A 17,907-nucleotide genomic window follows, 5' to 3' on the forward strand; every position below is an offset into this window, starting at 1 on the left:
CGAGAGGTGGAGGAAGGCGGGGCGCGACCTTGGCAATCAGGCCGACTCTGGTTTGAGCATCATCGCCACTACTTCCTGACCATACTACCTGGACTTCTGAAAGCCTAATGCTCATTTGTAAACGCGGTCGTTGTGAACAGCATTTCCACTAATGCCCACCATGGATGTAGCGTTTTCATGCTGCAGGCCATAACTTCATGCCATCTTAGGTAGCTTAATACCAGGGTAGGTTTTTAAAAAGTAGTCTAAGCGTTGACCAACCTATAGTATGTGGGCCAAATCCACCACTGCCTGATTGTACATCAAGTTTCATTAGCAAGCATGCATTTGCTTTCGTGTTGTCTATGGCTGCTTTCACACTGCAATATCAAGAGTTACAGAGTACTGCGAGACTGAATACATTTACTATCTGACTCTTTACTGAAAAGGCCTCCTGGTTTGCTAAGCAATAGCATTGAGACAACCTGAGGGTTTACGTGTTCATGTGTTTTCCCCCTCATAAATGTGGAAATAAACATACAAATCCAAATGGGAATTTAAAATGTGTGCCCGGTACTATCTAAAACGATCAGAGATACTACGAGTAGCATGCATATGCCACTTCGAGAAATGTAGTCATTTAATGAACTAACACCCACAAGGCGCCAGGCCTGACAACAGCAGGGGCGTTAGCTGCCACCCTCCGCTCTCCTCCCTGCTCCCCTCAGGAACTCTTCTGCCCATCCAGGGAGCTTTCCCCCTCTCACACGACACAGTAATTGGCATGACCAAATAATGAGACAGATAAGAACCAACGGTAATGAAGCATTTCTTAACTAATATGCCAGACACTTTGCTTAACTCCAATCGTCACGGCAACTTCGTGAGGCAGTTGGTGTTATTTATCCCCCATTTTTACATAAAAGGCAATGCAAGCTGAAAGATGTCCTGCACTGACCCACAGTTCCGGAGCCAGTGTGCCAGCATGCTAAGCCACACGATTCATGTGGCCCTCCACTAAAACAGCTCTCTCCAATTCACATGGCAGAGCCTACCCACAGGAAATTATCTGAGGTATGTGCAAAAACTGATGTAGAGGAGTGTTCAGGCTGATATTACTCATAAGAGCAAAAATCTGGAAGGGACATTTAAGTCCAATGACAGGAAATAGTTCAAGAAATGTGGATATAATCCTATGACAGAATATTAAACAACCATTGCAAATGGCATTCATAAACAATTTTCATGACGTGGGAAAATGCTTGGAAATTTTTTAAAGCGGGATGCCAAAAGTATATTCATTGTAATGCCAAGTAAGTCAAAATACATGTCAACATTGACAAAATCCATGTAAGAAAGATATCACGAAAAAAAGACAAGAAGGAAATATCACTGGGGTGGTATTAGAGATGACTTCTATTGAATTCCTGAAAATAAATGCTGTATTTCCTGCACATTCTACAATGAGTTCATATGATTTTTATAGTTAGTAAAAATAACTGTTTTTCAAGCTGCTTAGGAGATTCAATGTCTACACCCTACAGATGAGTGAATCCTAATTCCAACTTTACATTCTTTCTCCAATCACTGCTTCCCCCACCCCCCACACATACACAAGATCCAGTGTAAATAACAAACTCCAGTGACTTCTTGAGCATTTTATAAACACAAAGGATTCCTGTCAAAGATTAACAACAAACTGGAAGGAAAAGAAGGGACTGAGATGTGGAAGCAGAGGAAGTGCTCTATTTCCTTCTCCTGGAGGAAGAGGAGGGAAGGTAGGAAGTTCCCATTTTTTAAATCTTGCTAGCCTAGATGGAACCCCATTCTGAGCTCACTCTCCAACCAACTGGCTTGGGGCATTTTGTCTGCACAGCAGGTGTATCTACAGATAGCATGACGATTACACTCACCCACACACGCACTGGGCCATCTGGCTATCATCTCTGTGTGCTGTCAACCTCAAAAGCAGACCATATACTCCTTAAAGGCAGAGGTACATGTTCTACTTGTGGGTGTCCTTTGCCTCCACACTCACACTGCCCAGGGCCACAGGCACTTAAAAACTCCCAAGAGCTATTAATTCAGTGAAGTGCTCCAGGAATGCTGGACTCCTGCTGGGAAACCAAGTGAAAGGTGCAGGTAGGGGCAAACCAGAACACAGGGAACAAGAGTGGGAAGCACCATAGACCACTGCAAGATCCTCTCGAAAAGCCAGACGGTCGGTGTTGAGCTGAGTCTGAAGTGCACAAGAAGGCATGTCTGAGGCAACCTGGGCATATTCCTTTGAAATAATCTGATTAACCCATGGAATCTGAATTAATATTCACATTAAGGAAAGTGGCACTGTGAAGTCAAGATTAGGAGACTGAGCTCTCTGCGGCTCAGTTTGTCAGCCTTCAGCCTTTAAACAGCTGGAGAAGCAGTGGGAGGGTAGCATTTCTGTAAACAAGCTAATCTTTTCAGAACTAAGTAGGCAGTGACATTTATTATTTAAAACTTCTAACTTCGAAGACATCAACCCACCCTAGGAAAGCCTGCCCTCCCATTACTCTCTTGCATGCTCTAACTGTCCCTCAGCTGGGACTACAGGACAACAGCAGCCTTGGAGGGGAATAGGCCACTTCTCAGCTTCTTCTCTTAATACCTACTGGAGCTCATTTCAAAGGAGAATAAACCAATTCTCACAGAGCCTCTGGTGAGAAATCTCACAGCTGCAGTCAAAAGGAGAGCAAGCAATAGGACATGGAGACTGAGGAGGCACAAGGGGCCAGATAGGGTGGACTGGGAGGAGGGGTTCTTGCCCAGGGCAGAGTCCTATTCTTTGCAATGAGAAAGGAGGCAAATCCATGACAGGTATCAGCTGCCTAGGTAACTGGCAATGGTGTGTGATAGGTAAAGCAGCTTATGGAATAACAAACCATTCTCCCTTCCTCTCTAGTATCCTTACTTGTATTTTTTCCCCTTCCTTTCTCTACCAGGTAAGAAAAAACTCAGCATCACTGATGTATAATCCTGACATCTATGAACAAACCCAGGGAAGGTCCCCTGATGGCACCAGGATCCCCGGTAAGAGGCCCATAGAATTGGCAAAAAATAGCAGATTGACTTTTGAATTTAGCTTGTAAGGATTAACTTAACCAAGAATACCCAAGACCTCTAGGCAGAAAACTAAAACTCTGATGAAGGGCACAGGCGATCTGAATAAAGGGAAAGATAGTTCAAGTTTTGTGAGATGACCGAAGATTATAGAAGTGTCAATTTTCTCTGAATTAATCTATATAATTCAATGCAATTCTAAAGCAAAGTTTTAAGGTTTTGAGGAGCTTACAAACTTATGTTAGAATTACACAGAAGGACAGAGGTCCACAAGCAGCTAAGTCAAATCTTAAGAAGTAGAGTACCAAGGGCACCTGGGTGGCTCAGTTGGTTAAGTGTCTGGCTTCAGCTCACGTTATGATCTCACAGTTAGTGAGTTCAAGCCCCGCATCAGGTTCTGTCCTGACAGCTCAGAGCCTGGAGGCTATTTTAGATTCTGCGTCTCCCTCTCACTCTCTGTCCTTCCCCCACTCATGCTGTGTCTCTTTCTCTCTCAAAAATAATAAACATTAAAAAATTAAAAAATTTTTTAAAAAGTAGAGTACCAGACATTAAGACTTACCTCAAAGACATCATATGAAAAACACAGAGGTACTGGCACACGAGCAAACAGACCAAGAACATAAAGAACTAGAGACAGAGCTCAGATATGCAAGCCTAATATACAATAAAGACGGCACTGTAAGTCAAAACCACAAAGAATGACATTTTTGGGAAAAATGAGTCTTTGTGTGGATAAAAATAAAACTGGATCTTCATGAAACACTATATACAATGGTAGGTATCAGTTGAATTAGAAACCTCATTGGGAAAGAAAGAATTATGAAGCCAAAAAAACAAAATGTAGGTGCATATATTTGTGACATAGGTCATAAAGGCCTGCTTTCTTCCTTTCATTTATTTTTGAAAGAGAGACAGAGAGATAGCGACAGAGAGAGGAAGGGGGAGAGGAAGGGGGAGAGGAAGACAGAGAAAGAATCTTAAGCAGGCTCCATGCCCAGTGCTAAGCAGGGCTGCATCTCACAACTATGAGATCATGAACTGAGCTGAAATCAAGAGTTGGATCATTAACTGACTGAGCCACCTAAGCACTGTAGAAAGGCCTTCTTTAAAACGCAACTTGAAAATCATAAACTAGAAGGCACAAAAAAAGATGCATTTCAATACATAAGAAAGCTTTACAGTCAAGTAAGATTATCACATATAATATTAATACACAGATGACAAAATGGGAAAATGAATTTAAAATGTCTACAACCAACAAGGGATGAGTATCTAAAATAGAGAACAAACTTTACCAATCAACATGAAAAAAATGCAAACTAAATAGAAAAATGAGCAAAGGACATGAATAGGCAATAAACAGAAGGGGAAACCCAGTCAACAAGCATACAAAGAGATGTTCAAACATACTGATTATCAGAGAGACCCAAATTAAAACAATAACGAGCTATCATTTTCTATTTATATGAGTGACAGTAAATTAGAAAGCTGAATAATGGCAAGAGTTGGCAGAAAAGAAGAAATCCTCGTGTAGGGGTAATGGGACTATGAACTGACCACTCTGGAGAAATATTCCCTCAAACTAAGTACATGCACACCCTTTGACTGGCCAACAATTCTCCTCATGGGTATATTCCAAAAAAAATTCTCACACAGGGAGATGTACAAGATGTACAAAGATGTTCATTGTGGTGTTAGTGGTGGTCATGAGGAGCTGGAAGCATGAGGAGATGGAGTGTGCAGCTCTGTAAAAACAGATACACAGTGTTACACACGGGGGCGGGGGGTGGTGTGCAGCACAGCAGACAGAAGCCACAGTCTAGAAGCAGACAGGAGAATGTAGATGGCTCCTAACACAATGCTGAGGAAGCAAAGAAAAAGAACAACACATATCATAATTTATATAACTGAAAAATACAGGTAGAAAAAAATATATGTTGCTCAAAAAAAAAATTTTAAAGTACTCATTAGAATGGTGGTCTTCAGAGGAGGAAAGAAGTAACAGCTGGGAAGAGAATTCAAAGGGGGGGGAGGGAAGGAGGGAAGGAGGGAAGGAGAGAGGGAGGGAGGGAGGGAGGGAAGGAAGGAAGGAAGGAAGGAAGGAAGGAAGGAAGGAAGGAAGGAACGAACGAACGAACGAACGAACGAACGAACGAACGAACGAACCTGTGATGATCCCATGCCACAAATCAGGTAGTAGGATTAATTCCAACCCTCTACACCTGAGATTCAAATGGAGCTTACAGAAGAAGAGAGGAAAAAGCCTCTGGGAAGAAATGTGCATTTGTTTACCTGCTGCCATCCTCTCCCTGACAACTGGGCCATTTGGAAAGTACCAGCAGCAGACAGGCATTATTTATGGCCCCAACACCCCACAGGCACTGTATGCCCTGAGAGGAACTTGAAGATGAAAGCAATAAATTCAGAAGTGTCCCCAGAGGAATTTCCTTTTGCTACCTGGCCCTTCAAAACATCCTGCCTCTGGGATAAAATGGTGGCATTCAAACTCCCATGAAAACATTTTCTAGAAAGGAAAATGTTAGCCATTTAGCATTTGGATACTCAAGGCAAAAAGAGCAATGTCACACTCTGAAATTCCTATCAGACTGACTACCCTCTGGAACAGTTTTGACTGTGGTATAAACAGACAGGGAGTTGCTGAACAATCAGACCCTGGACAATAGTGCCACCTGTGGCAGATAAGCCCTATGGGTGGATATGGAGTGGAAATGAAAATTACTTCGATCCACAGATACGGAAAGTACAACCACATCAGAAAGGAGGGGAGGCTAAGGCATTATGTGATATGAAAAAGGGGTCCCAAGGCCAGAGGAGGTGAGAAAGCATCAATCTAGAACCCTACTCTGGTCGTGCCAGCTTGGACATCAGTGAACAGAACAGCTTTTGCAATAATACTTTAAAAAATCATTTCTATCCAAACTACTCCTGAAAAGTGGCCAATATGTTTTACCCCATCTTTTTTTTCTCTCCAGCCTGCCAAATGAAAGGGTAAGCAATTGAAAAATCATTAGACACTTCAGGCAGCCAGCTCTCTGTACTCTGTGAATAATGGGATGCCAAGAGCAAACTGTTGCAAGGGTCTGTGTTCTCCAAAATGGAACTTCTTGTGTTGCTCTTTTCTTCAGGAGACAGAATATTCTTGTGGTTAACAGTAGAGCCTCTGGGGTTACACCGAATTCAGATTAAATGGTGCCCTGTGACTTTATTAGCCTCAATTTCCTAATATACAAAGTAGGTCAAAGGTACCTATCTCACACAGTGTTTCAAGTATTAACTAAGTTCATATGCATAAAACATCCTTAAACATAGTTAAGTGGTGGATAAATGCTATCTATTACTAGCTATGATTTTAAATATATGCTCACTGCAGACAACGCAAAGCATGGAGAAAAAAAAAAAAAAAAACAGGTCAGTCCCTCCCAATAATCTACCCTCTCTCCAAATAAACAGTTTCATGATAAATGTCTTTCCAGACTTTTTCTATCAATACATCTAGATGAGTCAAACAATTTACTTTACTAAGAACATTGCTCTGTAACCCGATTTTTTTAAACCTCAATTAACAATAAACTGTGGGAGCCATTTCCACAAATATACTTAGATTGCTCTTGTTGTTTTTAAAGACTACACAGTACCTTGATATTTTTAATCAACTTCCTAGTAGACATCTGATTATCTCCCCGTCTTTATTATTATTACCAATGCTCCAGTAAACTTTTTTGCACAAACGTTTTTGTCCTCCAGTCTATTTTCTTAAGACAAATCACTGGGTCAAAGGCTACTGGCTTCCAGTGCATATTCCCCAAAGGTCTTACAGAATGGTATGATGAGATGGCATGCCCCCTAAAAGAAGCAGGGTCATCTTTCAAATCTATAGGCCCTTATCTCAAGCAGAGAGAAGGTTTATCACAAGTCACAAGCAACCTTCTGGGTGGTGGTCTCCATTCAGATGCATCTCATCTCCCACAGTTCTTGGGTCCTTTATTGTAGAATAGTGTGTCCCAGCTTGGGGCGTCGTACAGGCATGTTATTTTATTTTAGTCTGCTTGGGTATCTATCTTCTCTTGTTATGGTGGATTCCCTGATTTCTGTCCGGCAAACTACCCTGCTCCCATCTTATGCAATACTCTTAAAACTGTCAGTGACAGTGTGTTGTTTTCTCCTGATCTGCCCAACCTAGACCAACCTGTTGTTATCCTTCCTGGGAATGTGAATCTTCAGAAGAGTGAGGTGACTACTAAAAGCAGTCTAGACCTTCATCAACCTGCAATTATTATTCAGAAGACCCTTTTTTACTGGTTCCTGGGGCTCCAGAGCTGGTATGTTTTCAAACCTGGTTCTTTAGTTCTTCCTCCCTTACTGTGAGTTACTCTACAGCCTTCCATATTCTTTCATTTTTATGTCTGTGGTTTTTGCTAATGTTATTTTTTTTAATGTTTATTCATTTATTTTGAGAGACAGAGAATGCACGCATGAGCAGGAGAGGGGCAGAGACAGAAGGAGAGGAAACCTTAAGTAGGCTCCATGCTCAGTGTGGAGCCCGATGTGGGGCTGGATCTCAGGACTCTGGGATCATGACCTGAGCTAAAATCAAGAGTTGGATGCTCAACTGACTGAGCCACCCAGGTGCCCCTGCCATTGTTACTTTAGAAAAGTTAGCCAGGCTTGATTTCAAATACACTAGAACAATCCCACCTGATGATTGGGGCGGGGAGGGGGGGAAGCACTTGTTTCCTTGAATATTTCCTTGAAAAAATTTTCCTTTATTCAATTCTTGAGGGAAAAAGAAAAAAGAAAAACCTTTTTCCCTCCTTGAAAGGCCTCTTAATGTACCAATAGCAAACAATACAAATTACTTAGTATTTTATATAAAACTGCTGGTCAAAATCTGTATTTTGGAAAGAACGAAAGGAAAATCTCTGTCCTTTAAGGGACTTCACACACACAGAAATACCTCATCCTTTTGTCCACATGGAGAGTCCCTGTTTTACTGATTTTTTTGATATCACTGGAATTCATGTTTGCACTATATTTGAATTTGTCTTCAAGTGGATTTTATAAAGCAAATTCGAGGCAAGGGGACAGGACTTCCTCTGCACTCTTTTTTTTTTTTTTTTTTTTCAATGTTTTTTTTTTTTGGGACAGAGAGAGACAGAGCATGAGCGGGGGAGGGGCAGAGAGAGAGGGAGACACAGAATCGGAAACAGGCTCCAGGCTCCGAGCCATCAGCCCAGAGCCCGACGCGGGGCTCGAACTCACAGACCGCAAGATCGTGACCTGGCTGAAGTCGGACGCTTAACCGACTGCGCCACCCAGGCGCCCCTCCTCTGCACTCTTATAAGCAGCCTGGAAGGAACTGGTTCGTACTTCTATCCACCAAGGATATCATCAGTCCAAACACTCTTGCAATAGCTTTTCATTTTAATCCCATCGCCTTTGCAAGGTTACAGGTGCCCTTGGAAATTATGATTAACCAGAGTGCTCGGAACCAGCAGTAGGGGAAATGTGTTGTATATTCTACAAAGACTGCCCAGGGTCACTTCCATCAAAGAAGAGTGTTATTACAGAGTTTACCATTTCTACTCTTTCCTCTTCAAAAATGTAACGAAGAACACAGAGTTACTAAGCCATCACCAAGACAGCTGCTGCCTCTCCAGTCCTTTGAACAAGACCTGCTAGGAGGCAATTCTGGCTTTCCCATAGGACAGGGTTCTTGGGGAGCTGTGTATTATTCAATTAAGTGGCTTTTAAATGGTGACTGGAACTACATTATCAAGAACTAGGATTAACTGAGATAATATACATGAAAATGCTTTGTAAAGTGCGAAGGGTTATATAATGCAAGGTGTCATTACAGCCTTGCCAGTCAAGCTCACTGAATGCCCTGGAGTCATTGACTTAGTAAGTCAGTGTGGAAGCACCTCACACAGCGCCAGGGGCAAGGGGCAGACCCAACATGCCCACAGCACCCCCTGGTGGCTCTTCCCCAGAGCAGCAACTTTTAAAGCTCCATCCCAACCCCAGCTGTAGGAAATTATCCAAGGGACATACTTACTCCCTTCGCTCTGACTGTCTTTGTTCGAATTGTAGACCTGGAAAATAGAAATAAACATTTACTTGTGTGTACTTTATACCATCCCAGGTTCAACGAAGAAAATTATATCCTGCCCCTTTCCCTAATTTGTGCTGTAAGATGGAAGGCAATTTGTGGGCCCCAAATATGAATCCCCTCTAAAATCATCTACTGCCTAGGATTCACTTCAGCTGTTCTCAACTGTGTGTACAATAGAATCACCTGTGGAACTTTACTGTAAAAAAAATAAAAGATCATATTCTCTAAAAAAATTTTTTTAACATTTGCTTTGGAGAAAGACAGAGTGCAAGGTGGGAGGAGCAGAGAGAGAAGGAGCTGCAGAATCTGAAGCAGGCTCCAGGCTCTGAGCTGTCAGCACAGAGCCAGACATGAGGCTTGAACCCATAGACAATGAGATTAAGACCGGAGTCAAAGTTGGACGCTCAACCAATTGAGCCACCCAAGCGCCCCCAAAGATCATATTCTTTAAAAAAAAAAAAAAAAAAAAAATTTATGTGTGTATACAAATTAAAAAGAAGAAAACTTTTAAATAGTTACAATCATTAAGCATTTACTGTGAACCAAGGAAGGTGCTGAGAAATACGTATGAATTATCTCAAATTATCTACACAACAATTCTATTAGGTAGGAAGTGTTATCACTGTAGTACAGATGGAGAATTTGAAACAGAGAGGTTAACTAAGGTCTCACAGCTAGTAAATGGCATAGTCAGGAAAAAGATACATTATAAACTGCTAAGTATTAACAATAGGGAATGGGGCCAATCACATTTTACTTTATATACTTTTGAAATTTGAATGTTGTAAGGAGAATATACTACTTTCATAATATAAAACCCTTAAGTGATTCACAGAAATCATAAAAGGGGAAGTGCTCCAATACAGAAAAAGGGAAAATACTCCAATAGAAAACAGACAATGACATATTGCAAGAATCTGCAAGTTTCTTCTGTGAAGAGTCAGAAAGTAAATATAACAGGCTTTGTAGGCCAAGAGACAAAAATCAATATTATGTAGGTACATGTTCAATAAGAGAGAAAACTAATTTCCACAAATTTTTTGGTTGACAAATTTTAAATATAGCATGTTTTTAAAATACAGATACAATATTCCTTGCAGGTAAAAATCCCCATTAGGGTTTCGAGGCTTTCTTTTCAGAAATGCTCGGCTCAGTACCTCTCTAGAGTAAGTAGTTCTCAAATGAGATTGGCCATGTGGAGTATCTTTTCCAAGGAATGTAATTTTTCAAAATGCAGATCCACAAATCAGAAGAGTGAAGTTTTGTTTATTGGTTTTATACAGGGAGGATAACATTGGACTTAATTAGGGGTCAAAGTTAGTATTCCCATCAAATCAATTGTAAATATTCATCTATAAATGACATGTTTAGTTCACAGGCAATAAAAAAAGCAGGTAATATGCTGGGTTTGGCCTTTAGGGCAGTTTGCCAATCCCTGATATGGTAACATTATTAAGTAAGGTAAATCCTCTGCTTGGTTGAGGGGGGGGGGTGGATAGAATCAACGTTTTTCAAATCTTTCTTTGGTGATTATGATTCTGTATATATGAAAACGCATAGGGTAAAGTTGGTCATCCTAACTATGTACACATATATGTATGTATGTATGTATGTATCTATGTATCTATGTATCTATGTATCTATGTATCTATGTATCTATCTCAAGGGATTCTGATGGCTACTCATGGCTGAGAACCACTTATTTAAGCCCTGGAAGTACTGACCAAGCACCTCGAAAAAGAGAGCCATGAAACTCTAAAAGTGATTTTCATCTGCTAGCCAAGTATGGGTGGGAATGGCTGGTCAAGAGCTTTTCAACTTGGCCCCTCAGTTGCCTTCTGTCTTTGGGTAAAGCTATCACCAGGTCTGGGCCTCTACTGCCTTATCTGTAAATTGAACAAGTCGACCAAGAAGGTTTTGAATGATCAAACTCTAAATAAGACAAATAAATCCATCATTATTATTGATTTCTTAAAGAAGACTAAAGAGGCACAGACACTATTCGGAAGTCAGGAGGATAAAAATTAAAGAAAAGGGTTTCCATACTTGAGGCAGATTGTGTGGCAAATGAAAAGGCATCACTTTTTATGCTTAAAAGTTCTCAAGATTAGGGGCATCTGGGTGGCTCAGTCAGTTAAGAGTCTGACTTTGGCTCAGGTCATGATCTCAGTTTGTGGGTTCGAGCCCCGTGTCAGGATCTATGCTGACAGCTCAGAGCCTGGAGCCTGCTTTGGATTCTATGTCTCCTCTCTCTCTTCCCTTATCCCACTCACGCTCTGTCTCTCAAAAATAAAATAAAAAAAAAAAATGTTAAAAAAAAAAAAAAAAGAGTTCTAAGGATTAGGAGCCAAAAGACTGTGATCCTGGCACATGGCCTTCAGGGGGGAGGAAGACCAGTGCAACAAGCCATCAGTGCACAGTAGAAAAGGGAGGGAGATGACTCTGGGGCAGAGGACAGCAAGGTGATCCTCCAAGATGTTGTCATCTGTGAGTGAAGTGGGTAGCCACCAAACAGCTAGGACTAGCAATCCATGGTGAATGGTGTTCGCTAACCTTGAAAAGCTCGGTAAGGGAAGTGCAAGCGAAGAGACTCTATTCTGTCAAGTGTTTTTTTTGGGCCACCCCTGATCAATTCATTCTGTCCATTACATTTAAACTTTCTATCCAAGAAAAACTAGCTCCTGTTTATTAGTGGCAAAATCCAGAAAGGAAAACAAAATTCAAGGCTTTTAGCTCTCCTTAATTAGTAGGAGAATTAGCACTAAATTACATTCCTTCAAGCTTTCTGGGGTCTCAGGAGGCCCTTGCCCACAACACCCAAGCATTCCCCAAATTGGAGAGGCGTGATCAATGAGCCAAAGGTGCCAGAAACATGTGCTGCCCGATCCTTTGAGGCCAGGCCATTAATCTCTGTCTACTTTGGTAAATGAGGCAAAGAGAATGAGTTTTGAAATAAAGCTAACAAACCATGCCTGCCAGAACTGTGTGACTACATGGCCTGACAGGGAAGGCCCCCGGGGGGCAGGGGGAGGGGAGAACAGCCTCACCATCTCACAGGCCAGATGGCAGCACAGTAATAGCACTAAGTGGGGATGGCTTTGTTTAATTTACCAAGTACCACACACATCACTGAATCCTTTTAACCACCATATGGCTTACGTACTAGCATTATTCCCATTTAACAGACGTGAAACCTGAGGCCCAGAGAGGTTAGTTTGTCCAAGGACAGACAGCCAGTGGGAGGCTTCCTATTCTATCTTGCCTCTAAACGGAGGTTACAATATTTGTTCACTTTTCCAATCAGCAGCAAATGCACATGACTATCAAGCAAAACCAGTAGTCTATGGTTCATAAATATCTTTCATACTGACACAAGATAAGGGCGTGCAATTCACCCTTTAGAAACAGTCTGTTCTGGGAAAATCTTTATTATCATTATTATTATTATTATTATTAAAGTATAATTAACATACAGTGTTGTATTAATTTCAGGGGAAACCTTCTTCTGTAGATCTCATAGTTACTTACTAGTCTAAGACTGAAGCACAGAGTTAAGGACAGCTCCCTGAAATAAAAGGTCTCTTTGGCCATGGCTTCTCTCTTACAACTGATTAGCAGAATTATCCCAGGTTTATAAGCTTTCAAGGAAGCTTTTCAAGAGCCTTGGTCTCGAAAGGACAGAACATAATTGTCCTGGATCAACTCACAGGGACATGAGTCACTCAACAGTTGGTGAATTATGGCTCCAAGGAAGACTGAATCAGTTAACATGCTTTCTCAAATCACTTACCATCTCTAAACCACAATCTTGCCACCTGTAAAATGGGGATATTAACATTTCCTACCTCTTAGCGGTGCTGTGAAAATTAAATGAGGTAAGAGATATACAACATTTATCACAATTCCATGTCCCACTGAACACTCCATAAAAATGAAATTTCACCACTATCACGATCATCCTTCTCCTTCCTTCCCTTCACACTTACCCCACAAGGCATAGAAGGCTAAGGATGGGGGTGTAGTTTGAGGGATCCAGTGACACTGGACTCATTAGCATGTTAATTCAACCAACTGAAATTAATTAAAGGACTAAAGGAAAACACGAAAAAAGTTTGATCTAAAACCAACTTTTAGAGCAACAGGTTCTCAATTTTTTTTAATAGCAGTCAAATATAAAATAACCACCTACCACCCATGTCTTGTCCAACCACTTTCCACCACAAATTATGGGCCATGTACCATACCAAGCATTTACATGAATTACTTTAATTTGTCCTGAAGCCTGTGGGGCACTACCACCACCTCTACTTTATAGCATTATGAAGGTTAAATAACGCTCTGAAGGTTACAAAGCTAACAAGTGGCAGAGTCCTCTAGACTAGATTCCGTGCTTAACTACAACCTCACGCAACTTCCCCACTCAGTCCCCCTTCCCAGGGGGGAAAAAAACCTTAGCAATTAAAAAACTCAAAAGAAGCTAAGCAGTAATTACAAAGTCAACAATGCAACCATTATGTAAGAACCAAACTTCCACGCAATTTAAACCTAACAGTAATTTTACCAACTTCCAATTAATACAAGTATAGCAGTAATTGAAAGCCACAACCATCTTGAGACACTTTAGGATGCCCAAAAAACATCCTTCCCTGAAGCTCTGAGCACATACACAGAGAACTTGCCAAGGACTGTGTGGCAGACAGAATTCTTAGCACAGCATCTCGCTGGAATCCTCGTCAATCTCGATCAACAGGCTCAATTTAGAAACTTTAAGTGCCGCTTCTGAGCAGTTACTAGTAAGACACCTTTGGTCTGCGGAATGCCACTCAGTAACTGACATGCATTTTTACATCAAGGGGAGACACCCTTCTCATGGTGGGCCACAAGCTGTATTGGAAGAGGTAGGAGAAGGAACTGTTTGAATCTGAAGCACGGAGAGTAAAGCCAGTCTGAATAGCTTTCACTAAAGAAGGATGTGTCTCAACAGCGTCCAGAGGGGCCAGAGCTTTGGAGCTGGGTTCGGGCTCCCCCCTCCTCACGTGACAAGTGTGCCTCTCGTCACCACGGCCTGATGGGTTGGAGAGAATCGAAATCAAATGGCGGCTGCTGCTGCTTGTCTATTTCTCACCTAGCAACGCTCCCTTTGGCTCACCCTTTCCACTCCTACCAGTATCACATTTGCTGGCTGAGGGAGGCTCTCTTGAAAGTGAAGCCAATAAAAATCTGACAGCTCTTCCCAACGACTTCCTCCTGAACAAATGTGAAAACCTTGCTCTTGCACCCTGCACAATTATTTGTAAAGAGGGTTCAGTAACTAGAATACAGCAGGCCACTCAATAAGTATTGATTAGATGAACATTTTTTGAGGAGAAGAGTAAAACAGAGACTGATTTTTTTTTTTTTCAAATCCCCATGTTGGAGTTGATGAGGACAACGCATTGATGCACTGACCTGGTAGAAAAGGCAAGCCAGATCTATCACTGTTGAGGGAGCATATAGCATTCTTTCAGACACCTGGCAAATGCACCAGGAATCTCTACATTAGAGAAGAATCAAAGTGTACCACTCAGGACTTATTACAAGGCAATATAAAGCAGATTTACATTATTTGGCTTAAGGTGAGGCTATCAAAACTCCTCACAGAGCCATCTGTTTTCTCTGCTCCGTGTTAGCACTACCCCCAACCGGTGTCAGTAAATCGTTGCTAACAGTTTCAGAGGCTATGGTGTCACCAGGAACTTGTGAAATGCCAAGGAAGGAGTTCCTATACCTCATAGTATCGAGTCTCCCTGCACCTATACAACACAGGCACCTCAGGCTCAGGCAGTCTCTTGGAAAATGGCCCAGCAAACTATGACCAAATGGTTGTGTTCCTGAAGCCAAGTGGATAGACAATCTGATGGCCCCTCAAGCCATTTTGTTTACAAACACACCAGCATACCAATGAATACAAATGATTGCTTGCTGTTCAACGCAATTGTAACAATGATGGTGGAAAAATGAACTTTCTTTCCCATTCATTCCCTGATGCTTTGTACCTAAGGATATAGCGGGCTCACTTCTTGTGTAATTCCTCGGTAAGACTGGGGAAAATAAAGTGTTCTGGACACCTGCTGCTCCTCCCAGCATCCATGCTCCTCGTGGGTACCACTTTCATTCTCCTTGGGGAGCCACCAGAACCAATTGATCAATTCTATCACGATCATATTCCTCAAATCTATTCCTCATTCCCATTTCTTTTTCTACTGACATTGGTCAGGTTTTGATATCTTGTCAGCACTCTGACATTGGCCTTCTCCCTGGTCTTGGTGGCTCTGCCCTTCTTCTGCTCTTATCCGGCATACACACTGCTACTCCAAGATGTATTTCCTCAACCACAGCTCTGGCTGTAGTCAAGTCTTCAAGCCATCACAACACTAGTCTTCAAACACTCAAAAGGCTGTCATGTGGAAGAATGGGAAGACTTACTATTCTGAACAGAGAGGAGCGGCAGGGTGGAGTCCTAGGAAGGCAGATACTAGTGGGATGTAAATAACAGACAGTTAAGAGCTCTTTATGGTCCACCAAAGCAAGGCGACTGGCTCAATGTCATTGTGACATACAGGACTAAGCTCTACTTCATCTAGAAGGTGGCCCTGGGCATTCCTGGGCTGACAAATGAAGCTCCATCTCAGGTTGAATTATTGTGAATCTTCTCTTCCACCTGTACACGCCTTCAAATTTCTAGGTTGGAGGAAGTGGCCCAGGATCAGATGAAGGAGGGTGGTGGCCAGAAAGTGTGCGGCCCTGGAGAGTGGTGTTCTACCACCTTTTAGCTACATGCCTTCACGTGGCAATTTACCATTTCTGAATAAGTTTTATTGCTGTAAATTAGAGCTAAATAATAATATTTTGATGGAGTATTGGGAGAATTCAAATAGCCTCACAGTACCTGCAAGTGCTCAAAAATGCTATTTCCCTTTCTGCTCCTGCCACAAAGATTTCCTGCCTTCATGGCTGCAGACCACTCTACTGCTTTGGCATCTCACTGCTCTGACAGTGTATTCTAAGCAATTTAATTCTTCAGAATACAATTTCTCCTCTTCCATTATTTCTAATCTGCAAATAAATCCCCGATGACCAGTTAGTTCCATCTCACACTTCTATAGGGGTCCATGTGTCACTCCTGACTGAGGGATAAGGAGCTTATGACAAAGGAAGAACATTGTTCCGGTCATTCTCAGTGGGTCAGAAGTAGGTCATAAGGCCCTTGATGAGAATATTATCTTTATAGTGATGCTTTCACATTGTCAGTGTCACTGGCCCTTAACATACTTTCCTGTGAGAAATCTCAAATCAAGCTCACATCATTTTAAGGGAAAGGGTGAAACTGTTCCTCCCAGAGCATGTAAGTGGTCAGTCATACCCAGATCCCCAGTCAAGAGGGGCCATCTATTTTAACCTGTTTCTGGTCCTGGTAAATTAAGCAGGAGTGCAATGTTTCTGGAATTACTAACACTGATTGCTATGAGTACTCCTCCTCCCCCACAGCCCTGTGATTGGAGTGTTATATAAACACTGTTGCCATAGTTATAATTCAGGAAGCATTGTTGTTTGACCTCAAGAAAAACTCAGCCTCAAATCAGGATAACACTGACTCTCTAGACCACAAAAGACCATCAGAGGGTAGGATCTGCCAAATTCCTTCAAGCTTCTAGAAGAAACGACTGTATTTTGAGTAACAAGCAAGCAACAAGAAGAGGAAACGCTGCAACATTATGCAATTTCCTTGAATTTCATATTCAGAAATCCTGAAAACCCCTATAAGCAACTTCCCTAGCTTTCAACCCAAGACTGGAGTCACAGCCAATACAAACAAACCTGGACGCAAAAGAGGAAAAATGAAATCTAAGTAATGTCCAAGTAAGAAAAGTATTTTAGGAAAATTTTAAGGGCAACAGAAAAAATAAAAATAAAAAACACAAACTCACTCGATATCAAATGCACGACATTAAGTAGATGGCATATGAACTGACACGTATGTAGGATGTGGTCAGATCACAGTACAAGGAGTCTTCTGCCTTTAACATTTCCGGGCTTTACACAGATGTAACATTAAAAAGCAGGTATGAAACCACTAGCCCATCAGCACGAAGCTTCTACCTCCCCATTCGCCAGGCAAAAATTGTAATCCTCAACAGAGAATGTCTTTCTGTGTTCCTCTGCCCCCCTCACACCCCCTCCATGCCTTTGGAAAGAGTGACACAGCTCCATCAGCAGCAGAGAGAACCTTGTTCTTTTGTGCTTTGGAAACTGCATGAGAAATTCTTTGGTACAGTACACATGATCCCAAAGTAGGAGCCTGTGACGTTCTGCTTTCAGAGCAGGGCCCTGCCCAAGAGAAAGGACCGCCAGACAGTGAGTCACTGCACCAAATTCACTCCTTTCAACTTCCATTCTCTTCTTCCTTCAGACAATTTCAAGCAAGTGGCATTTACACTGATCAAATTAATCCAGACAATGCCTCTTTGAGAGGCAGGAGGCAAATTTATCCCAAAGAGACACAGGTGACTTCTTTCCTTGACAGAAACAACTATGAGGTCAGAGTACTGCATTTCTAGATAGATGACTCAAAGCCAAGTTTCCTCACATACAGGTCCTACCCCTAATCTAGGAAAAAACCCTGATGTCAACCCAGCATATGCAGCAATGGGTTC

At 41.9% G+C, this 17,907-nt stretch overlaps 1 protein-coding gene across 5 annotated transcripts in view; it reads right to left on the reverse strand.

The window, feature by feature from the left end:
- Positions 1-17,907, reverse strand: part of ARHGAP26 (Rho GTPase activating protein 26) — a 425,071-nt gene that overhangs the window by 190,260 nt on the left and 216,904 nt on the right. For all 5 annotated transcript variants that reach the window (XM_058733064.1, XM_058733057.1, XM_058733045.1 and 2 more), the window contains exon 12: positions 9,158-9,194. In XM_058733064.1, the coding sequence (XP_058589047.1) occupies positions 9,158-9,194 (37 nt within the window). The remainder of the gene's footprint in view (positions 1-9,157; positions 9,195-17,907) is intronic.

The sequence above is a fragment of the Neofelis nebulosa genome, chromosome 1, assembly GCF_028018385.1.
Source record: "Neofelis nebulosa isolate mNeoNeb1 chromosome 1, mNeoNeb1.pri, whole genome shotgun sequence".
NCBI classification, from domain to species: Eukaryota; Metazoa; Chordata; class Mammalia; order Carnivora; family Felidae; genus Neofelis; species Neofelis nebulosa.